Source organism: Somniosus microcephalus, chromosome 3 (assembly GCF_052327205.1).
Source record: "Somniosus microcephalus isolate GS21.2 chromosome 3, FLI_Smic_1.0, whole genome shotgun sequence".
NCBI classification, from domain to species: Eukaryota; Metazoa; Chordata; class Chondrichthyes; order Squaliformes; family Somniosidae; genus Somniosus; species Somniosus microcephalus.
In genome coordinates this window covers 50,725,905-50,741,848 of record NC_140989.1, presented here as the reverse complement: position 1 = coordinate 50,741,848, position 15,944 = coordinate 50,725,905, and the positions used below count along the sequence as shown (strand labels likewise).

At 47.8% G+C, this 15,944-nt stretch overlaps 1 protein-coding gene across 1 annotated transcript in view; it reads right to left on the bottom strand.

Annotated features, from left to right (window-relative positions):
* stpg4 (sperm-tail PG-rich repeat containing 4) overlaps positions 1–15,944 on the bottom strand; it is an 82,495-nt gene that overhangs the window by 40,003 nt on the left and 26,548 nt on the right. Inside the window, exon 4 of the mRNA XM_085980378.1 lies at positions 4,627–4,688. Coding sequence (XP_085836504.1) covers positions 4,627–4,688 — 62 coding nt within the window. The remainder of the gene's footprint in view (positions 1–4,626; positions 4,689–15,944) is intronic.

Sequence of the window (15,944 nt, the reverse complement as noted above, 5' to 3'; positions counted from 1 at the left end):
AATTAACAGGCTTTTATTAACAAGAGAATGAAGGTGTGCCTCGAGTGGTCGACCGGTCCAGAATACAAAGGGGCTGTGGAGCAGTCACTTTTATACCTGGATTCGTGGGAGGAGTCAGCTGAGGCATGTACAGGCATGTACACAGTGGAATACAAACAGTGGTTTACCACAGGGGACACGTCTTCCCTGGAGGGGAGCAGGGGGGAAGGGTCTGAGGAGGGTGAAGCTCCGGGGTCCAGCGGGCTGCAGCAACGCGGGGGGGTTAGGGAAGCTCGGCGGCCTTCTCCCCGGAGAGTCTGGCCTCCAGTCCTGCTACAGTAAGCGCAGAAGAGGTGCGGCTCCTCGCTGAAATGGGCACCCAGGCAGAGCAGAGGCACACTGAGCTCATGGCTGCAGTGGCAAGGATGCCCGACTCCATTGAGTCACTGGCAAGCAGTGTCCAGGACTTCGGTGCAGCTTTGGCAAGGAGTCTGCAGGACTTCGGTGCAGCACAGGCGGCTTCCACGCAAGTGCTTATTCGTGCCATGCAGTCAGTGGCTGGTCTGATGCAGACACAGATTGAGGCCACATGAGCACTGACTGCTGCCACCCTCGCTGCATCGGGCATGAATCGCCGGGGCCCTCGCCGTGCCGCAGAAGGCCAGCAGGCTGTGCTTCAGCAGATTGCTCCGCATGCTGCAGTGCTGCCCCGTGGGAGTGCCAGTGTGTCGTCCGACCAGGGAGTGCCTGTCCTCTGTCAGGATGGCAGCATTCCTGCTGCCCACACTGTCACTCCGCCACTGCAGTTGCCACCACCCGTAGGACAGACTGCTGCCGCCCATGCAGAGTTGGAGCAGTCAGCAGCCGGGCCCTCCAGGCCCAGAGCTGGTCCAGGCCGTCCCACAAGGGCATCTGCTGACTCAGTTTCTGACACTCAGCAGCCTTCCCCCAGCCTTGCTGCAGCCACTGGGGTCCCATTGCGGAGGAGCTGCAGGGTGGGAAGGGGCCAATCTCGCAAGCGAAGCAGATCACCCTCGAAGGGCAAAAAGTAGGAGGTGTGGCAAAATGCTGTAAATTTTTTTAGTGAAGGCCGAGGATCGTGGTCATTTTTTGTTAGCTCTTTTGTTCATTGTCTCCAGGTTGTGAGAGCCAGTTATGTGTCTGACTGCTTTTTTTGGGGTTTCTCTGTACAGGTAGACTACCCTTTATCCGGACTTCCGAAAACCGAAACCCTCTAAAAACCGAAGGTTTTTTCGGTCAGCGTAAGTCCAGCGTAAGTCGTGCGCACGACCCCCCGCGGACCCCCGCCGGCCCGACCCCCGCCGACCCCCCCGCCGGCCCCGACCCCCCCCGCGGACCCCCGCCGACCCCGACCCCCGCCGACTTACGCTGAGCGTCAGCGTAAGTCGTGCGCACGACCCCCCGCCGGCCCCGACCCCCGCCGACCCCCCTGCGGACCCCCGCCGGCCCCGACCCCCCCGCGGACCCCCGCCGACCCCGACCCCCGCCGACTTACGCTGAGCGTCAGCGTAAGTCGTGCGCACGACCCCCCGCCGACCCCCCCGCGGACCCCCGCCGGCCCCGACCCCCGCCGACCCCGACCGTAAGTCGGCGGGGGTCGGGGTCGGCGGGGGTCCGCGGGGGGATCGGCGCCGGCGGGGGTCCGCGGGGGGGTCGGCGGGGGGGGTCGGGGCCGGCGGGGGTCCGCGGGCCGGCGGGGGTCTGGCGGGGGGGTCGGGGCCGGCGGGGGTCCGCGGGGGGGTCGGTGGGGGGTCGTGCACACGACTTACGCTGCGCGTCAGCGTAAGTCGTGCGCACGACCCCCCGCCGACCCCCCCGCGGACCCCTGCCGACCCACCTTCCGAAATCTGAAATTCTCCGAAAACCGAAACACGGCTGGTCCCGAGGTTTTCGGATAAAGGATAGTCTACCTGTATTACTTTGTCATGCGGGAAGGGCACACAGTTTGTTAAATAAATAATTGTCTTTATTCAGATTGTGCATGATTGCTCTTTCAACTATTTGTTGCCTTGACCGGCTCAGGGTTTGCGGAACCGTTCCATTCATGTTCTTTCAATGGCACAAGCCATTCCCTCAGAGGGGGCCTAGAACCGACTTGCAATAAGCCGCTGACGGACGGCTCTTGCACTTTGTGCCTCCCTCCCGTCTTGGTGCTCCTCCTCCTCCTCCTCTTCCTCCTCCTCTGCTGGTGCTCCAATGTCTGCTGGCAGTGGCTGAGTCCTGAGGATAGCCAGGTTATGCAGCACACTACAACGAAATGGAGACTCGCTCAGGCGAGTACTGAAGGGCTCCCCCGGAATTGTCCAGACAGCGGAACCGTTGCTTTAACACGCCGATTGTGTGCTCAATGATGTTCCTGGTCACTTGATGGCTGTCATTGTATCGTTCTTCAGCAGGGGTGCTGGCCGCACAGAGCGGGGTCATCAGCCAGGTGCACAGAGGATAGCCCTTGTCCCCAAGATGCCAGCCTCCTGGGTGAGCCGGGGCTTCGAAAAAGTCTGCCACAGAAGTCTGGCGCAGGATGAAGGCGCCGTAGCTGCTGCCTGGAAAGCGAGCATTGACAGCTAGTATCAGCTGTCTGTGGTCACACACCAACTGCACGTTCAACGAATGGAACCCCTTCCGGTTGCGGTAATCCTCGGCATTCTCTTGAGGCGCCCGCAAAGCCACATGCATGCAGTCAATGGCACCCTGGACCATGGGGAAGCCCGCTATTCTTGCAATCCCTTTGCGTGCTCTTGCTGCTTGTCCAGGGTCATGGGGAAGGAAATGTACTGACGTCTCCTTTTGAAGAGGGCATTCGTGACTTGGCGGATGCAGCAATGCACCGCAAATTGGGAGACATTGGCAATGTCCCCAGTAGCGGATTGGAAGGAGCCGGTGGCATAGACGTTGAGAGCCACTGTCACCTTCACTGCCACCGATAGAGACGTCCTGCTCCTCAGCTGAGGCTGCAGATCTGTCTGAAGCAGGTGGCAGAGCTCAGTGACCACCTCCCTGCTGAATCGAAGCCTCCGAATACACTGCTCCTCAGACATGTTGAGGTAGGAGAACTGCTGGCGGAATACCCTGGGAGGGTAAGGTCTCCTGTGCCGACGCCTGTTGGTCCTCCTCCGTCTGGCCATGATTGGCACTCTCTCTCGGCGTCTCTGAGCCCTCTCAATGCAATGGAGAAACCCAACGTTTCCACCCATTGCAGCCCCCATAATATGTGGCCACTCAAGGCTATGGCACTGAAAAATCAATCCAACTGCAAAGTTCTGGGCTGAAGCCAGAAGTACCTGAGCGAGCGCTGACTCAATGCAGAAAGCTCTCTCCCTTTGTCTGCAAATCTCTCTCTCTCACAGAAGGAATGGTCCAAAATGGCTACCACTAAGAAGCCAGGAAGAGCCCCCTTTAAATAGCGCCCCCCCAGCCCCACAGTGACTGGGAACCGTTCCAGTCAACCAGTCGCTGGGAGCGCCAGGCGGAAAGAAGGGGGGTGCCACTGAAGTTCCGGTTTGGGGCGCCCCAAGGGCGTTGCACCATGAAATGACGTCAGGATCTGCGCGCGCAGCTGAGCGGGCGTTGCAGTTTTGCGCCGCCGCTAAATGTCCGCTCAATTTCGCGAGAGGCACAGGTCTCGCTGCGCCCGGGCGCTAGCCGCTTCGTGCCCCACTTATCGCCCTCTTAAGGCGCTAACTGCTGGCGCTAACAACTGAATTTCTCCCCCATAAGATTCTGAGGGGGACTGACAGGGTAGAGGCTGAGAGGTTGTTTCCCCTGGCTGGAGAGTCTAGAACTAGGGGGCATCGTCTCAGGATAAGGGGTCAGTCATTTAAGACTGAGATGAGGAGGAATTTCTTCACTCAGCAGGTTGTGAATCTTTGGCATTCTCTACCCCAAAGGACTGTGGATGCTGAGTCATTGAGCATTTTCAAGGCGGAGATAGACAGATTTTTGGATTCTAGGGGTATCAAGGAATATGGGGATCGGGCGGGAAAATGGAGTTGAGGTCGAAGATCATCTATGATCTTATTGAATGGCGGAGCAGGCTCGAAGGGCCGTATGGCCTACTCCTGCTCCTAATTCTTATGTTCTTATGTTTAAATCTTTTTTCAAATCCTTTAAATGGCGATGTGAACCCTTCTCCCATTAAGAGACCCCAGCACTCTACCCTTGCAACAATATAACCTCTTAAACCTGGTAGGCAATGCCATGAGAGATCTATCACTTCAAATATATTATATATATATATATAAACAGCTGGACATGACCCAAACATGTATTATAGTTGTTGGATGTACAGGTGTTTTGTTACCAATTGCATTTAGGTAGCAATTATGAAAGTGAGCAGTGGTGTTATGGAAGAGCAGCAGTGGTGTTATGGAGAGGGTCTTGGGAACAGACTCATCAGCACTAGTGAAGGAAACAAAGGTGGCGTTAATGAGGAATGTATCTTGAGAGATGGCAACATCAAGGAAGGATGTAGTGGTCTGCTGAAAGTATCAGCATCTTCTAGGAGAAAAGAGCAGTGGAACTGAGAATGTACTGGAAGCTTGATCTGACTAAAATCAGCTGACAGCTGTATTTTGTTTGTTTGAGTGAGTTATCTCTGTACCTCTCGGAGAGTGCAGTCCCACTTACCTGGCTGGTGACCTTTCAACCACAGGAGTTCTTAAGTTGTAAGATGCTACAGAAAGGGTGCCCTGCAAGAGATCATTGATAAAATAAATCTTTACACAATGGAAGATGCTGATCATTATGATGTATTTAGTATCATAGAATTTCTTATTAATTTCTCTCGTCTATATATTAGCTATTATCTATCTTATTTTTTTAAGTTTTATGTATAACATGTACTATCACACACTTCCTGTGACACTTTTGTGTAACACTTCTTGCAACGTTTCTGTTTTATTCTTAATCGTAGGCAAATTTACTTTAACCTATGCAAATTTACTAGTTAACTTTATTCTACCATTCCCCCCGCATGATTGATTCTGAACACAACCCTGCCTTCCGTTTTCTCAAAAGCGGCAGCAGACCAAAATAAACTAAAAACAATTATATTGCTTCAAGCTAGGTGCAGATGTAGGAAAGTTTAAAGTTGTTAAACAATAGTACTTATAACTGGAATAATTTACCTCCTGCACTCTTACAAATGCAAAGCAATCTTGACATGCTGTGCTTTTCAGTTCCCTCTTAACAGGGACATACAGGGCACAGTGTCTCCACTTGTTAATTGACATGTTAATCAAACAAACGAGGGATTCTCATCTGCAACCTGACTTGTAAGTGAACCTAACATTCATTTCAAGAATGCCGAGCAATTACACTTTCTAGACTTAAAAGGAAACACACCAACATTCTATTTTACATGGTGTAAAGCTCCTGTCTTTATAAAACTCTGAATCTTCTGACTTACTGTGAAAGGCACCACAGGAGATTCACCAGTAATATATTGGGCTAGAAATTGCAGTCAGAGGCGTACCTCCAGAGTATGCCACCGACCCGCGAGGCCTTTACGAACCTACCTCCAGGCGCCCAGGCTGCGAAGAGTTCTGGTCTCGGGCCTCCAGCGTAAAGGCCCACGGATCCCAGAAACGCAGGCGGTTCGGAAGTGTCCCTGGGATCACGTGGGCCCGGTCCTCCAATCACAAAGGAGGATTCCATTGCAATCATTTACAAAGGGAATCTCCTAAAGATATGCAATGGAATCCCCAAATAATTATACAATGTACATAATTCTAATAAATACAAAGGTACAGAATTGCAATTTTATTCATAAGTCCCTTCATTGCACCAACCTCAATAAACATTTAATTTTTTGATAAATAATTTTAAACATCTTAATCTGGGCCAATATTTGCATAAACTCATTTAAAGTGTATGTGCATAATTTTTGATTTTTACATGTTTAATTTAAGGCCTACTTTTACCAGCTGTAAGAGTTTCGTGGGTAATTGCTGGGCAAATAGTCCAACTCTGCACCAGCAATACTGAGGGGGCGATTTTCCCAGCCCTGGGGAGGCGGGTATGGAGGCAGGACTGCCCGGAAAATGGCAGAATCTGGGAATGGGTACCCATCCCGCCCCCAACCTGCCTCCGTGTGATCGTCCCAGGAGGCGGTTACCCGTCTCCTCGAGGCGGGAAGGGGATTAATGCCAATTAACTGCCTGTTAACAGGTAGTTAACAGGCAGTTTTTTGGCTAATCCCTACTTTGAGCCCGAAAGTGTGGGCTTCCCGACGGCTCCGAACCTCGCCAAGGTCAGCGAGGCGAGCCGTGGGTCTGCGGGGCCGAAATGTCCGGTGTGCTGGTGAGTGATGAGTGCAAGTGTGGAGGGGGAAGTGTGTGAGGTGAGTGTAAAGTGTTTTAATAAGATTACTTACCTTTGCTTCTTCCTGCAGGCTTCATCACTTTAGGCTGCGGAGCTGCCTCATCTCCACGGCAGAGATGACAGAATGACTGCTGCATTTTCCGATGCAACAGCCATCTGATTTCTGTTCAGGAAAGAGGTTTGGTGAGTCTTGAGTACAAGGACTCACCAAAGAACAGAGATTGTCAGTGTTTGACAGCTTCACAGAGCTGTCAAACGATGACAATGAAACGTCATACGCTGACGTTCTCTGTCACCGGCTTTCCCTTAATTGGCCTGCTAAGCCCGCTGGGCGGGCTTAACAAGGTCAATCAAGGGAAAATAGCATGGGTTGGCCGGACTAAAACCCAACGAGCAGCAGTCCCGCCTCCATCACGTCCCCATTGAAAAAATCACCCCGAGTTTCCATGCGGTTCAGATAATCTGTCAAGGCCTACCTCGACAGATTGCAAGTTCCGGATTTCGCGCAAGTGCATGCGGAAGCCCAGAAGTTGTGGGACCTTTATAACAGCATACTCGAGAGTACGCCATCAGGGAGACCGCAATTTCAGGCCCATTAAAAATGGTGCATTAAGTCATCACCCTTTCTGTGTTGCTCTTCCCAGTCACACCGTGGCAATTTTTCTTATACGCATTTTTTTAATATCCAAGTTTCTTGCAGCTGATTGGCTTATAAGCAAATTTCATCCAACTCAATGAAAACTTGACTGGCTGATATTCATGCTGTGATTTTAGTTCATTAATTGTGATTTACATTTATTAAACATGATTCACTCATATGCACATTTCTTAGCAAGGGGAAGATGAGCCATTTAGCTTAATCAAAATACTTTTAGAAAATGTTTTGGTCCTCCATTTCCCCCCCTCACTGTCAACTTGGTTTGCAACATAATAAAACATATGTCTAAATAATATGATCAAACTTACCTATAAAATGATCTTTTATGTCTTTGAGGCTTCATTAAGGTTTTTACTTGAAGGCTTCAGCATCTCTCAAAAGCTCTGGCTTACAGTTGATATTTTTTCCTCGAGCTATCCTGCAATTCCCTGGATGCCTCAGTCTAAGCATGTGCAGTATTTCCCAGCATGTGTCAATATGATTCTCTAACTCCAGCTCACTGTGTGTGTGTGTGTGTGCCCTTGAGATAACATCTCTCGACTTTCAAAAGGCATTGGATAAAGTACCACGTAATAAACTTCTTAGCAAAATTGAAGCCCATGATATTAAAGGGCAGTGGCTGCACAGATACGAAACTGGCTAAGGGTCAGAAAGCAGAGAGTAGTGGTGAATGGTTGTTTTTCAGACTGCGGGAAATGTACCCCAGGGGTTTGGTGTTAAGACCACTGCTATTGTTGATATATATTAATAACCTGGACTTGGGTACACAGGGCATCATTTCAAAATTTGCAATAACACAGAACTCAAATGTAGTAAACAGTGAGGAGGATAGTAACAGACGTCAGGAGGACACAGACAGACTGGTGAAATGGGCAGACACAATTTTAAAAGAGGTGCAGGAACAGAGAGACCTGAGGGTGTATGTACAAAAGTCTTTGAAGGTGGAATGGCAAGTTGAGAAGGCTGTTAAAAGGGCATGAGGGATCCTTGGCTTTATAAATAGAGGCATAGAGTACAATAGCAAGGAAATTATGCTAAACCTTTATAAAACACTGGTCTGGCCTCAGCTGGAGTATTGTGTTCAATTCTGGGCACCACACTTTAAGAAAGATGTCAAGGCCTTAGAGAGAGTGCAGAAAAGATTTACTAAATGGTACCAGGGATGAAAGGCTTTAGTTGCATGGAGAGACTAGAGCAGAGAAGGTTAAGGGGAGATTTGTTAGAAGTGTCCAAAATCTTGAAGGGTTTTGATAGAGTAAGTAAGGAGAAACTGTTTCCAGTGGCAGATTTAAGGTAATTGGCAAAAGAACCAGAGGCGACATGAGGGAAAAAAAATATGCACTGCCTGAAAGGGTGGTGAAAGCAGATTCAATAATACATTTTAAAAAGGGAATTGAATAAATACTTGAAAAAATTTGTTTTTAGGGCTATGGGGGAAGAGCAGGGAAGTGGGACAAATAAAACATAAGAAATAGGAGCAGGAGTAGGCCAATCAGCCCCTCGAGCCTGCTCTGCCATTCAATAAGATCATGGCTGATCTGATCCTAACCTCCAATCTACTTTCACTCTCCATCCCACCCGAACCCATGTGATCTCCCGGGAGAGGCGAAAAACCAGATAAAAAACCCAATGTGCCAATTTGGGAGAAAAAGTCTGGGAAATTCCTCTCCGAGATATGGATAGCTCTTTCAAAGAGCTGGCACAGGCACGATGGGCCGAATGCGCAGTATCATTCTATGATTCTATGAAATGATTTCCGAGTTAATATGTTTTTCCAAATAATTTGAAAGCCAGCTATAGAATGCATTTTAGAAAGTTTCAGATGTAAGCTATTAGGTGTTTCATTTTTACTTCAGAGTGAAAGAGCCTAGCTGACAGACACACACACATGGGCAGACAAAGATAGACAGTTCATCACCTGAGTTTCTTTTGTTTACATATCTTGGGCCCCATCCAAATGCAATCAAACTCCAGAATCATGCACTCAGTGCTATCAAACCCTAGCACCCCCAACCCAGAGGATCCCCACTGCAGTGCTGCCAAACTCCAAGGTCACCCCCTTCGGTACTAGCAAAAATCTCAGAATACCACGTAACAAGAACACAATTTGACTTATTCAGTCCCCTAAATCAGAGGCCCCGATGATTGTACTTCACATGGTATAGCAGACCTGTTGTTATAAAACAGCAATTCCTGGGGAGGCCTTTTGGGAGTAGACCCCCCTCCCCCCTACTTCCTGTGGTGTTAACAAATGCTACAAAGTCTCAATACCTCACCACAGTGCTGCCAAACTCTAAAATCACCACCGTAGCCCTCCCCCCAACCCCCCTCCTGTGCTACCAGAGCTTAGGACCGCCCTCCCAGTGCTGCTAAAGTCCATGCACACTCTCCACGGTGCTGCTAAACACCTCCTAGGGGAATCAAGGGATATGGTGATTGGGCAGAAAAGTGGAGTTGAGGCCGATGATCAGCCATGATCTTATTGAATGGTGGAGCAGGCTCGAGGGGCCTTATGGCCTACTACTGCTCCTATTTCTTATGTTCAACCCTAGTATGTTCATGCCTACCACCTCGCTACGGCTTTAACAAAGGTACGATATAAAAAAATGAGCCCATAAATAATGGAACAAAAATAATAATCAAGGCCACTGTTATAGTTTTCACAGAAAAATTGAAAGAATTGGGGAATTCACTAGTAAAAATTACAGTACACAATTTGACTTGGGCAGAACAGAACTTACAGCTGCATAAATGGGTACATGGTCCATTGGGAAGTGTTAAAATTGTCCAGCATCTGGCAGTTTTGGTGATGTAATCGATTGCTCTGCAATCGTCTGCACTGCCAAAAGTGATTTTTTAATTTAGTAACATTGGATGCCAGGAATGTACAGGCATCTCTTGAGTTCAGCATTGCTGGGGTGCAAGTGATGATGCATGTCACTCATTTGCATATCATAATACATCCATATGTAGGGGGGCATATTACAGGAAACTTTGGTTTATCCGGAGGTTAACTGTCCGGAATGCTCGATCCACCGGCAAAATTCAGGAGTCGGTTCAGTAAGTTTTTTTTCTTTTCATTGCTTTTTTTTCACCAGTCAGGCTCTGCAAGGTCTAGCTAAAGCTGTTGCTTAGCTACAGAGACGCTTGCAAGCTACGGCCGACTATTTAGAAGCTGTTGCAACAGGGTTTGTTGCTAGATACGGAGCTCAAAAGCTCCGTATGTTTTAACATTAGCGCTGGTTTGTCCGGCAGTTTTGATGGGACGGCAACAGCTTGGTCCCGTCGGTGCCGGGTATCACAAAGTTTCCTGTATGTGACCACCTCCACTTCTGGCAGAATTTTTATGGGCAGCGAAAGAGGCAAGGACCTGGTTATGCCTCAAATTCCATCCCGGTCTGCTCAGTTTGTGCCACTACACTCCCCTAGGGCTAGTGTGTCTAGCATGCATTTTGTCTCTCACATTTTGACTATCACACTTGCACCTGATTGTCTCAAATTTCATATTCATAAAATTGCAACAAATCACAGCTAAACAGACAGGGTGTGTATCAATCAGCAAGAGGAAGCAGGACTGACAACCCTAATCTTGAAGGTTAAAAAAGCTATGAATCAAAAATGGGCACTGGGCAACAGCTATCAACATAAAAAGGTGAACCAATCAAATCATTTATTTTTGGCCACCATCTTGGATTTCCACTAAGCTAAGCACTTATGACTGAAAAAAGGTTTGTAGCATACTAAAACAGTAACAAAAGTTACAACAAGACTATTACACTTACTGATACAGTGTCATTTTCTGTGTTAGAAATACCTCTGTAACAATATTATTTGTTGGAGGCCAGTGCCTATATGAAAAGCCTGAGCTTTAATTTCAAGCAGGTTCCCAGACCCATCACTGTTAGTTAAGGAGACTTATGTTATAACTCCCAGCATACACCTGTGCTTACAACCTCTAGAAATATTTATGAATGATAGCAAGACTGGTCATTCATAGAATATGTTAGGAAATGCTATTGTAAGGCCTGCCTTTCCAATAGAAAATTAGTAAGCTTGAAAACTCCCATGGAAACCATTTTTAGGATTAACTGGAGTTTTTTTTTATATAAGATCTTACAATTCTTAACCTGCTACAATGTCAGTAGCTCCCACTAAAAAAATATACAATACTTAATCCCCAAGTTGTAAACTTAACTGTTTTCCTCAAATCTGACTGACTCACCAGCCATTTTGGAGCTGGGGCCCACATGATTAAAACTGATCTCTGATTGGCTGGAAACCAGTTCCCAGGGCTGCTTTTTTCTTCCAGCCAATCGGGCCAGAACTCTGTTATTTGATTTGACCATAATTAGAGGGTCCAGGCTAAATTTTTGATGTCTTGCCAGGCTAACTTAGGAAGCTACTTAATAAGATAACCTAACAGACATACCAAATGTACCAAAATCCTATTGATGGTGGCCAGAGGGTTAATATTTTGAGAACTAAATTGATCATAAGTTAGCCACCCACGTTGTTGAGCCGATTCAGCTATTGCCTGAGATATGGGAAATCTTCCCCAGTTGCCTTCTCAAACATTTGGAAATGTTGCTTCATGCTGCCAATGCCTTTGATGATTGATCAGGAGAGACAGAATGATTTCGAAGTCATGGTATAGCCCGCTTAATGCCATCTTAAAACACAACTGATCTGAATTAAACATGTAAACACACACCTACATCTTTTCACACCTAGCCTGAAAGAATAAATTGCCTCCTATCATTAGCCTCCTGAATTTAGTTGCGTGATTAATCCTTCCATACCCAATTTGCCAGCTTGAGTTATGACACGTGAGTTCAATCCATTCTGTAACATTCTGTGTTTCTCTTCAGCATTTTCCCACAAATGTAATTTGAGTTACAGAAAGAGTATGTCTGGAATAGTGCCAAAATCTGGCTCAAAAAGCATCTGCAAGCAATTCATCAGATCTCCAGTTGGGCAGATTCTGAGTATTAAACAGAATTAAGTACCTGTAATTGATAATAGTACAGAGTTTTCATTTTAGTAAACTGAACAAAATAGTTGTTTTAATTAAAGATGGAAACCAGTCCTACCAGAGGTCAGCAATGAAGAGCTGGAATTTTATTTTATCCAGCCCTACCAGCTACCAGGTTCAGTTCCTAGCATGAATGTTTAAGGTTACTCTAAGGACATTGCAAGATATCAGAAACACAAAATCAACATGGTATTCTGTCTTGGTCAAGGTGCGAGTGAAGGGTTTCCCCACACTACAGTGCACCATTGCTCTCTGCCCATGGGTGACTAAATTTGACAGACGGTTAGTGCAATTAAACACATAGCAGACAAGTCCACTGTGGGACATCTGGCAGTGCATCTAGTCTTTAATGAGGAAGTGAGTCACCTTGTGAATTAGCTCAGCACCTCCCTAAGCAATATGCTAACCATAATTCGCCCCAAACTACAGTACTGTATTATTAGGAATGAGCCTAACCAAACCATCCACTTTCCTGCAATGCTTGTCCATTTCAAATTTGTGTGAACAAAATATAGTTGACTAGTATTGGTGAGTAATATCTGGAACGGTGATTATTCACTTGGCTATACAACTACGTCAATTGAATGAAAAGGGCTAATTTCTCTGGCCCAGTACTGGGCAGACACCGTGCACCCAATGAGCACAGCGCCTGCCCAAGCTGAGCTGCAACTAATTTTGGTATTTCAGGATATTTAACATGGTCAGGATGCAATATCCACCCCTCTGGAGAGGCCTTGCGCTGGTGAACCAGGGAGAAAAAAAAACAATAAAAGACTGGCTACAGGCCTCAGAACTTTCTAGCTGCTGCAGAAGACCATTAGCCAGAAAGCCACAAGTCCCAAAGATCTAGTGGGTGCTGTAAAAAAAAAAAGCACTTACCTAGGGAGTTGGGAGTCATCTTCAGTTTTCTGCCTGGCCCCATCAGACCCTCCAATCTGAGGGGAGGGTCTAGGACAAGGCCCAATGCCAGTTTCTTGGGGTGTCCCTGTGTCTGGGCACCCCTGGTCTGCAAAGAGAAGATATTGCGGTGGGAGGCCAAGAATACCGTCTTGCACCTTATAAACATCCGAGTGCTTGACCTGTGACCACGGCCTACACAGGTCCTACGATGGATTCTTGTGTCCCACAGGTGGGGCTCTTTAACCTTGGTTGCAGTCCACCTAGGAGAAGGTACACCAAAGATAAAAAAACGCAAGGAAGGCAATGGGAAACTGTTTGACATCCTAGAGAGTTATATGTTGGACATCTTGTTAATAGGTTAATAATCAAACTTCTTTCATGGAGCAACAGACTTGCCAAGATAAGCAGGAAGGTTTTGAAATGTCGTGAGAAGTCTTATGCTGTTAGAGTCTGTGTGTTATATACAAAAAGTGCTTGTGCAAGGAAATACGTGACAGGAATGATGTCAGCCATGGGTAATTAAAGTATAACTTTGGTGGCAAGGGTCATAAACATAGTTAGAGGGATCCATTAACTATAGTATAGAAAGCTAACGGTTAATAAAGCCTGTTCTTCAAAGAGGTTAAGAACAGTTACGTCAGGAAATCTTGTTTCAGGGAAATAGCTTTGCAGTAAACAATCACAACTGAACTGTCTTCAAAAGGATTTGGGAATACATACGTCACGAGGTCTTATCTGTGACATGTACCTTTGATGTAGGCAAAAATATGGGGGGAGAAATTCGGTTGGTTGTGCCACCCATTAGCGCCTAAAGAGGCCGAGAAGTGGGGCGCTAACCAACTGGCGCCCGGGCGCAGCGAACCCTGCGCCTCTTCCCATATTGAGCGGACATTTTGCGCCGGCGCTAAACCTTAGCGCCCGCTCACGGGCGCAGGCAGATCATGACATAATTTCAGTGTGCAACGCCTTTTGGGCGCCCCGGACCGGAAATTCAGTGGCGCCCCCCTCCGTTCCGCCTGGCGCTAACAAGGACAGGTTGAGGGGACCGTTATGCTGTCTGAAAGGGACTAGGGGAGCGCTATTTAAAGGGGAACACCTCCTGCCTTTTTTGAAGGTGACATTTTTGCACCACACATTGTGAGAGAGTGAGACAGACTTCTGGAGAGACTCCACGCTGTGTGAAGGAGATTTGCAGGTTGGTTTTGATTTGCCCTTCCTTGTATCGAATTAGAAGAGACTGTGGGGTCTGCACTCTGAGCTCTTTCCCTGGTTCTCTCCATTGTTCTTTCCAGCAGATTTGATGTACAGGTCTCTCCAGGCTGAGATTCAGGCCGAGATTCAAGGCTGCAATGAGCAGGATGTGGATGGAGAGCAAGGCAAAATCAACCCTCCCCTTTAAGAAAAAATCAGAAAATGCAGGAGAAACTCAGCAGGTCAAGCAGCATCTTTGAAGAGAGAAACAGATTTAACGTTTCAGGTCGATGACCATTCGTCAGAACTCCCCTTTAAGAATTGGATGGTGCCAGTGTGTCTGTGTTCCATTGCTGACTGAAATCACATGAGCTTTGCCAGCACTGTGAGGTAGCGCCTCGCTCTGCCGGGTTAGCGCCTTAAGACTGTCGTGCAGCGCCTGATTTAGCGCCGCAATCACCTTCAGGGGCGCTGCAACCCAATATCGCTCGAGGTGGCGATAAATTGCGCCTGGCGCTAAATTTTGTGCACCGCCAATACTAGCGCCCCAAACGGGGCGATACCGAATTTCTCCCCCATGGTGTATAAAAGGAGCATGGTTTTGAATAGTTCTTCAGAGAGCTCGAAAGATACAAAAGCCAAAAAGCTGCTCTCTCTGTATACAGTTAGGCCTATCACTGTGTGGTACATCAATAAAGTCTGCTGCACCATCAAATGCCTCGTGTTTACTCGAAACGTGTTTTTGTGAACCAGAGTAGCAGCACGGTGGCATAGTGGTTAGCACTGTTGCCTCACAGCGCCAGGGACCCGGGTTCGAATCCGGCCTCGGGCGACTGTCTGTGTGGAGTTTGCACATTCTCCCTGTGTTTGCGTGGGTTTACTCCGGGTGCTCCGGTTTCCTCCCACAGTCCAAAGATGTGCAGGTTAGGTTGATTGGCTATGATAAATTGACCCTTAGTGTTAGGGGGATTAAATACGTGGGGTTACAGGGATAGGGTGGGATATGTGTTGGTGTAGGGGTTACGGGGATCGGGTGGGATATGTGTCGGTGCAGGCTCGATGGGCCGAAATGGCCTCTATCTGCACTGTGGGGTTTCTGTGAATCTGTGATTCTGTGAAGGAGGTTGCATGCTGGCAGAAACCACCTCAGTTACTCTTCCCTAGTATGTGGCTCAAAGATTCCATGTGTGAGGCGCGAGTTATGACCTGCAGAGTACAATGGACAACAGACACAACATCCTCCCTCTCTGCATCCTCAGTGTTTAATTCATGCTTTCCTAGGACCTCAAAACTATGGAACTCCTTGCCTCCTTCAGCCTTCCCTTCCACTTAGAATCGACAGGGTTTTAAAACCCAAGTGTGTTGTCACCTAATCACTGCGTTTCTCTTAATCTTTTCAACCTTAGGGGTTGCAGCATGCATCGTGGGCCTTGATCCTTCTCTGCTGAGTTGGCTGATATCACCAGAGTAGCAATGGAAACGCCGTAATTGATTTCCACATTCCCAATCCAAAGAGTGAAAAAGATCGACCCCTGATTGCTATCTAGTGATCTTTGCTGGAAAGTTCATATGTGATATTGGATGAGAGTAGCATTGTGCTCTGCTGTGATTCTCTCCTTCCCCTTTTCAGAATGCTGAGAAGCCTGCTCATGTTAAGGGGGAGAAATTGGGCACCTTAGCGCCTCCCGTTAGGTCCTCTGGGGGTCACTAACGAGGCGCGGCAACACTACCGACGTCAGTGAAATTGAAGTGGAGGTTTGCAGCGCAGTAACCACTAGCGCCACGCTCTCCTGTGGCCAGAGATCGTGATGTCATTCGGGTGCGCAGCGCCACGGCAGCACC